General features: G+C 42.9%; 1 protein-coding gene across 1 annotated transcript in view; it reads right to left on the bottom strand.

Moving 5' to 3' along the window:
- The window catches only part of LOC119162357 (gamma-tubulin complex component 2-like), a 58,719-nt gene extending 46,181 nt beyond the window's left edge, over positions 1-12,538 (bottom strand). The window contains exons 1-6 of the mRNA XM_075876670.1: positions 12,449-12,538; positions 9,104-9,178; positions 7,387-7,468; positions 5,755-5,832; positions 4,935-5,143; positions 4,005-4,066 (exon numbers count right to left, since the gene is read on the bottom strand). Coding sequence (XP_075732785.1) covers positions 4,005-4,066; positions 4,935-5,143; positions 5,755-5,832; positions 7,387-7,468; positions 9,104-9,178; positions 12,449-12,538 — 596 coding nt within the window. The remainder of the gene's footprint in view (positions 1-4,004; positions 4,067-4,934; positions 5,144-5,754; positions 5,833-7,386; positions 7,469-9,103; positions 9,179-12,448) is intronic.
- Positions 12,539-12,813: the final 275 nt, after the last annotated feature.

Genomic DNA, 12,813 nt, shown 5'->3' on the forward strand with positions numbered 1-12,813 from the left:
TGCTAGGTTCTTTCTTGAAGACGTCATTTCGGATGTACTGAATATTGTAAAAAGCACTGTGGTTCAGTGTTACAGTAGACTCTTGATGATACAAATTTAAAGGGAGCAATCAAAATATTCGTATCATTCAAAATTCGTATGAACCAAAAACCAGTTAAAGCTGATCATGAAGATGAACAAGAACTTTATTGGGGTCAACTATTACTTGCTGAAAAAAAGTCCATGATCTTTTGAGATACCCTGCCTTCATTGTCTCTTAGCAAAGGGCCATGGTTTTTTCACTCAAGTTTGAAATGGCGAAAAATAGCAAAAAAGTGGATTTTTGAATAAGTGCAGTATCGCAAAGTTCAAAATTTAAAAATCTCCCGGCGAAATCTGAAAGCTGTATTCAATCTAGAATTATTTAAAAAACAGCGTTTTACATGCCTAGGTGGAAGTGAAATGACCGAAAATTGGCTAATTATGTTCGAAGTTCGCACGCTCGTAACTTGTGTACACGGCGACCGAGCACAGTCATCTTAGTGTTTTTGAAGCTGCTTTCTTTGTGTGGCTTTTCCCTATCTTCAAATTGTCGCCGGTGCAGCGAGAGTGATGCTACCACTCCTTTTCCAAAGGTCGTTTGCGCGCACGTGATTCGTCAAAGCACGCGCTCCCCTGAGGTGCTGGCCTTCTATTGGTTCGTCGCGTTTGTTTAGCTTTTTTTTCCCCGGTCTCTCTTGCGTGATCCTTCACTCGCTCTGCTCGGGCTTTCGGCTGCTCCGTGACCTTCAGGTTCGCAAGTTAGTATACTACCATGTTTTAACTACTGCGATTATTGAGCTGCTCAAATTTCCGAAGACGTTCTGAAGAAAACTACACGCTGTGTATTCGGCAAGAAACGACTGTGGCCATGAAATGCCAAACAAAATTCGGCGAGGCATATCCCGCAATAGCTGCTAGATGAATTGAACACGCAGCTGCATTCACCGTGGATGCTTGGAATGCCAGCACAGAACTCGTCATAATTGCGGAATTGCCTGTTGACAGCACCACTAATAACACCACAGCCCACTACATCTAGCGCGTGTGCCTCGTTTAGCCATGCCTCGAGTGCTGTCGCGGAACGCATCGGCGATCGTCTGTTGGCAGTTTGTGTACAAAAACGCAACTTGGCATGTGTAGTGTGTATATTTTGTAGGCCCAAGCCTGCAGTTATCAGAAAACGTGTCGATAACGATTTCTTATCAACTGAAGAAAATATCCAGAGTGCAGCAAGTGCGGCCGACGTGAAAAAGCACTTGGCGTCAAGTTGGACACTGAACGAAAATTTGAACTTCTCGGCGTCGACATAAAACAGGGAAACTTCAGTGATAGTGGAACAGGATTCTCTATCGTACATTTGAGTGTGTTTAATTACCTTCTCGGACTTATGATTTGCACCGACTGCGGCGACAGTGTCCAAGGAGCGAAGAAAAGAGGACTCGATGAAACTCGTGATGGCATGCTCAGGCATGCGGCATGCACAATGAGCGATTTGCTTCACTTAGGATGACTAGAAATGCATCAACAGCGTCACTTATACGGTCGAGCCCGCTTATAACGAACCTGAGCGTGACACGGCATTCATTCGCTGTATCCCGAAGTTCATAGTAAATGAAACACAACTTTTAAGACAGTTGTGAGTAAAAACACAAACTTCTTGCCTAAAAAAGTCCGTGATGCACGTGTTTCGAAGAGCAGAAGCGATAAGGGCGGTCTCTAGTTTATTTCAAACGGCAGCGTGCTTGTTCCCCGAGGCCCATGGCAAAAGCTGCATGAGGGACGGGCTCCAAAGTGTCATCGTTCTCACAGTTCGATTCCTCCAAATCGCTCTTGGCACGTACTTCATTCACAATGCCCTAATTCATGCACGGCATCATCATCGGCTGTAATGAAACTATCGCAACAGATGTTTTACCCGCTCTCCCATGTCGGAGTCGACGACGCACAGTCACAAATCTCCCCCGAAGTGATCCTGTTCAGAAGCTTCAGGCTCTGCATCGGGCCCGACGTTGACGAAGCCGGCCTCGCGAAAACAGTTTCGCGCGCATGTCGCCATTACCGCCGCCCACAAAATATTCACCATCTACACAGCTGAATAGCGGTACGCCCGAAGCGGCAATGGCTGCTAGGTGGTCAACAGCTATGAGCAAGCACTCCGCAACGCGGCACCTAACGCGCGGATTATGCTCAAGCCAAGCGGTCACACTTTCGACGTTTTGTTGAGCGACAGGGGAAAAGAAAGCGTGCTAGTCCTCCCGTCACTACACACGCACATCAAGAGTGAGCAAGACGCGCACACGCGACACACATGCCAGAATGCGTGGAACAGGTCTGGGCCAGTTTCCAGTCAGAAAACTAAACTCATTCGAGCCAGCGTGGGGGGCGTCGCGAAGCGTTGGAGACGAGCGAAGGGGTTGTGATCAACAGAGGTGAGCAGACTCGCGAGAGAAAGGCAAGGAGTTGCGATAAAGAAATGGGAGGATGCGCCGGAAGGGCAACCTTGAAAACCAAAACACAAGGGAAGGAGGCAGGTTGGGTAGCTTGCTTGAAAGATCCACAAAACTCGCACGCAGAGAAACTTCGAAAGAGTGCATGGCCGCCTGAATCGGTGCGCGTGGCGACGTTCGAAGAATCGGTGGCCGTGGTCAAAAAATCGTTTTGTGGTGCCGACTGGTTTCTGTAGCCTCACAAACTGCGATATTTCGCGATTCATTCCGCGCTAATAGCCGTTTTCGCGCTTCCGCACGCAAGCGAAAGGTATGCTGTGAGCCGAGTGCGAAGTGAGCGAGAACAAGTCCTAAACACGAAACGAATCGTAAATTATCAGAGTCAGTGGGGTAGCATACGTGCGTGCAGTAGACGCAGACTATCGGATACAGTCGGTGGCCGACGATGTTGACAAATGGTATGTATGGTCACTCCAGGCCGGCGACGTGAACGACAGTACCAGCGATCAAAAACTGGGTAGATGGCCGACCGGTCTTCGAAAAATCGGTGGCAGTGTGAAAACACGGGCCTCGTCTGGCAATGCCGAATGCTGAGAGTAGCGGGGAGACAAAGAACGGAGGGGTGCGTAACAAAAGCGGTCGGAAAGAGCGGCAACTAGAGGGGCGCGGAGGCAGGGTCGACGTTTAACAATAAGAATGTATGGGCACCTCGCTGATGCCTTATCGGTAACATATGACATTATCTTATTACTGAAGGGCAAAGCTACATAATGATCCCTTTATACAGTTATGTTGCAATACCACATAAATTTTTGGAAAACTAAAACTTCAAATGCATTTTTTTCAGTTTCACGATTTTAGATGTAACAAGTAGCCTTAGGGCACGTTTTGACATGTTTTTGTTGACTCACAATAACAAGTTTGATACCAATGCAGTCGTATTGCATAGATCTAGCCGGTGATGCTATTGATTTCCTTCTATATGTTCTTAACCAATTTGTAATTCATGATTATAGTAAACAATATAAGGCAGAACGTTTTCACTCACGTTTGTATTCATTTATTTTACATTTGCAGAATGTTGCAATCAATAAAATTAGCATCACTGGCTAGACCAGCTCTCTGGCAATCTGTATATATGCTTTGCTTTTGTGTTTAACATGGTGAAATCACCAAAAAGCCCCGTAAGAAATATGTTGTTTGTGTATTATTAAAATTTAGTATCTTCTGTTCTGATGCAGCTATAGAAAATTTTAGAGATTTGGAATCTGCCAGAAAAAACTGAATAAGGTGTATTATGTTTCATTCAATTCAGAAAGATAATAAAAAAAATTTTTCAAGACCCACGTCTCCCCTTAAACAGCATTCACACTTGTCATCAAAGGAGAGAAAGCAGCAAAACTTATTGGACACATGCTTGTTGGACACATGCATACAGCAATATGCAGTTCCCTCTTGAAACGTTTTTACCAAGATTTCACTCTCTGAACAACTTTCAGCCAACAAAAATTATTTTTAAAAAATAAAGCAACTCACCCGGTCAGTGAAGTGGCTCGCTTGTGCAAGGCACCCAATGTATTGCCTCCATAACACTTGCCCTGAAAAAGGGTGGAATAAGTACCAGATATTTTCTCGTGTAACGCCCACGCCAAGTTCGCACTTTACAAAACAAAACAAAAAGCAGTGCGTATAACCCAGTCTTCGGCACTAACTAGTTATTAGTAATGCATTACCAGTAACTAGTTGCTTTTTATCAATAACTTAGTTTAACTAGTTAGTTACAAAGTTGAGGAACTTACAACTAACATCCTTGTCCTCTCTGATCCTTTGCTTCTCACTTCACCTATTTAAATATAGTAATTACATGCGTAATGCACCCACCACCAACTTTTTTTCTCAAAAAACATTTTTAATGTACTTATTCATTTTATTAAGGTGTGAAAATCTGTGCCGTTGAAGATTGAAACAACATTAAATTATGTCATTATATCACAAAATAATGACTCAATAAAAGTCATAACATAGGTTCACAACCATGCTAAACCGTTGCGAGCAGCGCGAGCTTGGATGACATCAATAGAAATTTTAAAGGCGCACCTTTCGGGGGCAGAGCACCACCTTTAAAATGCAGGCAAGCAAAAACTTTACTTATAGTGTCACGCAAGCAGAGCAGCAAGGAAACATAGCAAAAAACAAAGCGCACAGCCTTCAACATGGCAGGTCCGTGGCATAGAAACACACCACGCGCCCACCATCTCTGAGGCCATGCAAAGGGCAACTGCACCGACGGCGCGTCATGCACCTGTACATGCAACAAACATTTATTTTCATGTAACAAACATTTACCAACATTTTTATGTAAGATGCAACTTTGCTATAACAAGCTTCGAAGTACCCCAGTGCCGACACCAACATTTAACTTATAAAAGCGTTGCTCTACACGACTAAAAGACTCAAAAGGCTCACCTCCCAGATGACCCGAGCACACGTGGCCAACACTGCCATGTAGGCCAAAGAAGGCTGGACGTAATACCAGCACTTGTGCAGGGTCAATGCACCCTGGCTGACCAGCTTGTGCTCTAACTGGATGACCAGGATGGTGTAATCCTCCAGCAGCTCGCGCATACAAGCCGCCACAGCCTGGTTCACCATGCCCTGGCCGCGCTCTTGCTTCTCTGGTAGGAGGAAAGGTTGCGATTTCTTAAATGATTGAACACAAACATTAAACGACTGATAAGTTTGAACGTGCTGAAGGCATTGTTCAATGTGAAAAACGTAGATTAGTTTCTCTGCGGAAGCAAGTTGCCTTGCCGTCCCCTTTCAGGTCCCTTAGTCTCATAATTGCCTAATTTATTTTACTGTAAGAAGAGCATTTTATTGTAATGGAGAATCCCTATGCAATCCCAATACAAGTGCAAATATAACAACATTCACCGCCCACGGTGGTCTGGTGGTTATAAGACTTCACTGCTGACTTGTAGGCTGCGTGATCAGATGCTAACCGATGCAGCCGCACCGTCGTTAGAAGTGAAAATGCGAGTCCAAATGCCTGCTTAAACTAAACTTTTTCTAGACCGTATGTTGCTGCCATTGTGACGAAGCAGCGGGAGTTAGTCAAGCTGCAGATATTGCAGCTTTTACCCTGCTGCCCTCACCATAAATGGAACATTTTTTTGTCTCTTTTCATTGCTATTCCTTTATAAATGTATCAAGAGTGATAAATTGAAGCCAACCTCGAAAATATTTCCCACGAACGGGGAGCAACTGCGAGACAAGCAATTCTCACCTTCTATAAACCGGACCACTGTTGAGTGGTAGCTACAGAGGCGCAGAATCTTCTTCACCATTTCCTTCAGGGATGAGTCTGCGGTTGAGACGAAGTAAGAAGAGAAAATGATACGAACACTAACGCTCCTGGTAGAAACCCGACGCACGTTAGGGTATGGGCACAAATGGGCACACAGAATGTGGTGCACAGTGCTGCTAGCGAAGGATTTACTGCAAATAGAATTATACAGGCTGCTTTTTAGACAATACAGATCACTGCAGGTCTTTGGTCTTCACGGACAACTACGTTAATGTGGAAGTATTTCATCACTGCTAAAGCTATCTTTAGGGGGTGGCCTGGTCTTTGGGACCGAAAAGTGACAAAAATATTCATTTTTTTTTAATTGACATATTTTATTTCTGCAAGTATTTTTCTATGTCTCTACAAACTTTCACGCACAAGAAAGTGGTTATTTTTTTGTATTAGCTGTCCAAATTCCTGGAGCTACCAACATGCAAAACCTGCAAAAAATTGGGAGCCTACTTTGAATCTTCATTATATTTTCTTAGCACCTCTGTTAGAAACTCTGCCACCAATTCATGAGTGCCTTTATGAATATTGCAAAACATGCAGTATGTGATTAGTACTTTTCTATACCATATGTCCTAGATATCATTCGAATTCAATTTGAAATTATTCGATCAAAATCACTATTAGCTTCGAACCTCAAATTCACTATTCGCACAAGCCTATGCAAAAGTGATCCACATTTCCTTGGACAACATTGATAAAGTGGTTGTAACAAGTGAGTGAAAAGCCTGCACACTTGTGATTGTTCAGCATTCATGCAAGTGTCAGTCCATGAATTCATGTAATCCCCAAGCTTTCCGGCTTTCAAAACTAGTGAAAAATTTCAGACAGCTTCGAAGATAACTTTCAAGCAGTCATTTTCTAAACATAGCAATTTCGCCTTCTGTGCGCATATGGCAACAGCGAACTCGGTTTGGTGTCTTTACTGTGCAACTTTTCAATAACCTTTCGCACAAAATCTGGCAAAGAGACTTGAAGTGACAACGATAAACTTTAGAAAAATCCACACGCTTCCATGCATTTCTCATAATGCCTGGACCAACACACTTGCAACTCCTATTGACCTTAACATTTGAGTAGATCTCTTTTGATAATAATGAATGTTTAAAATAATAAAAACTCAAAATCACTTTTTCATAACAAGTTTTGCTCCAAATGACACTGAAAAAAAAACGCGCCAATAGTGATTGTAAACAAAATCTAAAAATTCCACATTTCAAGTTAAGTATGTAACAGTTCACACGCATACGGTACATACAATTGTACGCAAGCAGTGCCTGAAGCGAAACCTTTACCTTTAAAGACTAAAGGTAAACAGAAAAAATGGTGGGGAAAAAAGGAAATCTGACAAGAGCTAGTATGACACTGAATTAACCGCACCAGAGGGATATACACATAGTTTGAGACAAGAAGTGCTGCCATTTGCTCCAAATTATGCAGAACCACCTAGGCTAAAGTAACAAAGTCTTCAAGATAAGTGAGGCCCCTACATTCACAAGCGCCACTACTAAATCACCAGTTCAGTGATTGCCAGCTCATTAGAAATGCAGTGCAACTCACCCGCCGATTCGTCGATCGTGAAGCTACGCTCTGCATGGGGACTCTGCAGCGGCTGAGCCCGGATATAAATAGCGTCGACACCCTAATAAAGATGGTGTGAGAGTATATGTAAAAACTCTGGTCAGGTTGCACAAGTGAAAACACAGGATAGAGTTCCACATCACATAGCAAGAGAAAAACCACTAATACATGAATGCACTTGTTAGAGTTGATAAGCTGAACCCCAATACAGTATTTTTTCATGTATAACACGCACCCTCGAGAACGATTCGAGGAAAACGTTTTGAATGTGAACCTTGCGTATTGCCGCGAAGCTACGTTCCTGACATAGGGATAAAACATTACTGCGAAGCCACCTTTGCAGGCCAACCTTGACATTTTTTGTTTAAAGGGACACTAAAGGCTACTATTATGTCTACGTTGATTGTTGCAATGGCGGTCCAGAAAAATCGTAGTGTTACTTTTGTGTCAAGGAAGAGCTTACTTTGAAATAAAATCATGTTGAAGTGGTCCGCATCGGGTTAGCACACTTCAAATTGCCCTCCTCAAGAAGCGAACCGACCGGACTGACTCACGTCACTGTTGCCGTGCACGTTGCCCAATTTTGCTGCGCTAGTAGCAGCAAACCAAAAGCAGCGGGAGCCACAGCAGCAACAATGGTCACTGATCAATATCCCACCATTGGCTGCAAGATTTCAGATGTTTTTTTATTCAACCGTGCCCCGCTAGATGGCACCACCTGTCCAGTGTAACTACGCAAAAATTGAATTTTTTGAACTCGCGCCTTTTCACATAGCAACGTCCAATGGTTCTTTTTTCCGTGATTCAAACAGAAATGAAGAGGCAGCATTTTATTGCGTCTCTTGATGGATGACCGTAAGGTTCTTCATTTAGTGCAGCTAGATCGATTACTAGTGAGTAGTTGTAGGCGGTCCGTCCAATGTCATGGGGATCATTTTGAGAATGTCTTACTGCGGCGCATGTGTTCTTAAGCATTTACCTCATTTTCTCAGTAAGTAGGGCCCTGTTGATAATATTTTCAATTTAGATGTCATACATTAAGCTTTCACTGTGACGTAAATTGTTATTTGACTTCAGTGTCCCTTTAAACTTTGAATCCTAAATAATTTTTTTTAATTTCCTGTGTGGGTTATAATGCGGGTTATACGCTAGAAAATACAGCACACATGGCAGCAAGAGCAACATCAGAGAAGAAATCAGAAACAGACATTCAAATAAAAAGAAAGCAATGTTTTAGAAAGAACAAAAAGCATGCACAATAGCTCGCAAGCTGCCCAGCGTCCCACCAGGCAGAATTAGCAAAGACTATGAACATGTTTGAAACAGACTAACAACAATCTCCATTTTTTGTACATTTAAAGCGCACTCAGAGTCATTGCTACAAATGGGTGAAGAAGCTTTCAAAAGCTACAAAAGCGTACAAGAATAGAGGGATTGTAAATCTTCGCCTTGAACAGTTAGTGGTATCTCCATGCTAGCGCAGGCTACACCAGGGTGGAGATCTAAACTGTGTGGTAAACTAAGTGTACACACCCCCTGGCGCATACCTTTATACGCACCCAACATAAAATTTTCACGCATGGCTCACGCAGTTTTTTTCATCGCAACCAAAGACCCTACCACTGAAACCAACACTGCAATTTTTAACAAGTTTTTTCACATTATCGCATTAAAAGCATTAAAAGGTGGAACATACCAGCATTACGAACAACAGGTCTTCGAGCAGCTTGTACTCTTGTTTAGCCAAGGGGAGGACCCCAATGGGCTCGGGCTGGAAGACAGCAATGGCAATAAGCAATGCAATAAGCAATCGCAATAAGTTTTTTTTTTTCATACCGCACATTGTTATACTGGTGTCACACGGGCACTTTTAATCGCGAACAGCATTGATCCGGATTAACCATGATCCATATCAGGTGCTCCTACACGGTCATTTTTAATCATGATCAGGCATGACCGGATCAAGAGTAGCGCGATCCAATCATCGCAATCTGCCTGAGAGATTGCGATTCTGCTGTGGTCTGCACCCTCTAGCCCAGCTTGTTGAAAGCACAATAAACAAGAAAATCGAACATAGTTCTATAAAAACACTTGAAGTCAGCTAGATTATAGTTTATAAAAAAAGCAAATCCTAAACTGTTTAAATTAGAAAAACATCTGAAGTATTCCATATTTTAGGATTCGCATGACCACATGTATTTACAGGAGAAGCAGACGACAAGCAGACGACAAGCAGTCGATGGTTGCCTTCAGCCCATACCTTATTTACTCGCGTAATGAACACACATTTTTCTCGAAAAATCGGAGCAAGGTTGGGGAGTGCGCTTATTACATGGGGTAAATTTTATGAAAACTTTTTCGGGAGGAGCAAAAAATGTGCTAATGCAAAAAAAAGGTAGGGCACTTGGCCTTTCGCAGTTTACATACACGTACACTGTTTGGAGACAGCTTCTTTGTTGGACTTAAGTCATCTTCGATGATTGACCGCACTATATTCTGCAAGCTGTCCCTGAGCCACCGGTGCACGCCATAAATGTTTTGTAGCTATCTTTTCTCACAATGGTTTAAAAACACAACTATGGTATCTGCTGTGATCTCTAGGTGCGCCCAAAAACGTGTGCTACATGCTAGGCTACCGATGACCCTACAACCACACTTTGCCAACTTGGCAGGAAGCGACCCACCACCGACTAACCAACGTTTGAGCACCTCAAAGCAAACTGGTTATGAGTGTCGCAAGACTGCGTCGCAATGTACGCGCTCTTAGTGGTTGAATAAAGAGACATTTACAGCAATTGACCGCTGGCAGAAGCGACTGGAATAGACTTGAGGTGCCAGAAGTGAAACACTGGCACGTACAACGAGATTGACGCTTCACTGTGACTATACGGCTACGAGTGGGAGCCATCAAAAGTAAAAGTGAAGGTTAAGAATTTCACACAGCCTTACAGGCAAGTGCTAGGAAAATTTTATCAAATTATGGATTTATGAAATTAGTATTGTAGTGACACGCAAATTTTTTGGCATTTGAGCGGCTCTTGCACGAATAACATTGCTGATAAAGGGCTCTATAGATATACCCTACGCCGAGTTTTGACAGTGGCATGTTAAACGGCAAGCAAATGCCACCTGGAGCATTTCATTTAACCCAAGCTTGAACCGCATTAGCTTGAGCCGTGTAACAGCGGTCATAAAATTGATTGCGATCAAAAAACTGATCTGGATCGCCCTGATTACGATTTGATGTACCCTTGTTACACCGGTATTAGTCGCACAAAATGGGACAAAAGCAGTAGTGCGAGAGCAAAGACTACAGCAGTGTACGTTTGTAGTACTTTTTTTAGCATGTTCTTTAGTTTGTAAACGAACTAAATACACGCAGTGTCTGAAGATGTTCACGAAAAAGCCAAAGGAAACAACAAACACTCCTACTATGCGAAAGCCAGCTGATAGAACTCTTTGGACGAGGGTCTTGTGATACAATCTTTCCAATTACAAGAGCTTGTTCTGCAACCAATCTTTGGGTCTCTCGATGATCGAGGAAACGGAGCGAAGTCCCAGGATACTTTAGAGTCGTTCACGTAAATGCCAGAGATGACCGGTTCCACGACAGCTGCGCATAACAGGAACAGAAAGTGTGATGTGGCATAACGATTGCATCAAAGAAACTGCACGTTGAAGAGGATTTGGACTGACAACACATTCATGCACACTGTCCTCACGAAATGACATGCGCAGGCAGTGATACAAAGCCATTACTTTTCTTTAACCCTTTAATTGCTGAATTTTGAAACTGCGAAGCACAATCACAAATTCTTGTATTTTCCAGCCTTAAATAGCACCCTTTAAATGATTCCACACTTAAATTATCTAACGTGCCACTTTAATGCATACCTTTATGTATCTCACGAATTCTCGATGTGCCACAAAAGCAAGGACCTCGCAGCAAAAACATGCTTCAAAACATTGTATCATGACATCTGCCACCTCCTGTGTGCGTACACACTAAATAAACAAGCCAAGAAAAACAAGCGAGAGCTGTTGCACACACTGTGCGCTCTCAGTCATCAACTAAAAAACAATTGATTCTAGCATGAAATACCTTAGACGAGATGCTATATTTTTCATGCTGAAAGCTACATTCCCCGTGAGTACTTCCAAGCTGGCATTAATGCCTGCACACATTTCGAGACTTACGTGCTAGAAGTCTCAGTCCGTCACGAATTCGCGACACTCGGGACTTAAATACAACATAACACATCTTAAATGGTTCTAGGACAAAACACTGATGACTCGTGTAAAACAAAACCTGAAGACATCACGATTATGTTCCATTTAACTAGAGTTCCATTAAATGAGAAATGAACATGGGTGCAGAAGTCACCAATGAAACTAATCATGTAAGAGACAGTTTTATTTGAGAAGCAATCCCGTTTGATAAATTTCTATTTACTGAGGGTCTACCGTTTGCCCACGTTTGTTCTTTAACAGCTTGAAAACCGTTTAATTGGCTTCCAGCATATTCGGGCCCTGTCTGACGAAAAAAATCTACCCGTTTACAGTACAAAGTTAAGAAAAGCTCTCAACATATCAATGAAGTGAATGATGATGAGTTGGCGACGCAGTGGGATCATTCCGTGTTACCGTTAATCGCCTGTGACATTGACCAATCACACATGTAAATGAGTCACAAGGTGGTGACAGTTCCGCTAATGTTTACTGGTCATAACTGGCATGTTGTGTTGAGTTATGAATTTCGTTTTGGCTTCATTATTACTGTTCTGTGTTGCTCTGTGGTATTGAATCTAGCCTGAAGTTAACGAACACAAGGTATGCGCACTTTCCCCTGGAGGTTGTTGGTTGTTTCCAGTCATACGAAATGCATCGTAGAGCATATCGAGACGTCATATACTGAACAAGCCAGTCATCGTCCGTGATCATCATCATCATCATCATCAGCGCCATAGACATGGCGTATAGTGGGTGCCTTGCATGTGCTTTGCCGTGGTGGCAGAAAGAGAATGTGAGGTCTGAAACGCACCTGTTCATCACCATCTGCAGCATCACCATCATCACCATCATAATGAGCGGCGGCTACAGCGCACAACGCCAACAGACAAGCCTCGACCATAAGGAGTTTTCAACCCTAAAAATTTTTTTACCTCAGTCTTCTCATAAGATAAGGCATTCAGTTCAGGAATTATTTGTCCTGGTTAAGGATTCAGATGCAAGAACGATGCCCTTCTGGGGTGGTCGCTCAACCATTTCAGATATTCAAAAAGCTTGGAAACTGCTGCGCGAGGTCAAATCTACACCGTTCTATACGGGATGAATCAATTTACAAGTCAAAGCACACAGACATGAAAATGGCTAATTAAATACAGTGGAATTTCGATTATAATCGCC

The sequence above is a fragment of the Rhipicephalus microplus genome, chromosome X (genome assembly GCF_043290135.1).
Source record: "Rhipicephalus microplus isolate Deutch F79 chromosome X, USDA_Rmic, whole genome shotgun sequence".
Lineage (NCBI taxonomy): Eukaryota > Metazoa > Arthropoda > Arachnida > Ixodida > Ixodidae > Rhipicephalus > Rhipicephalus microplus.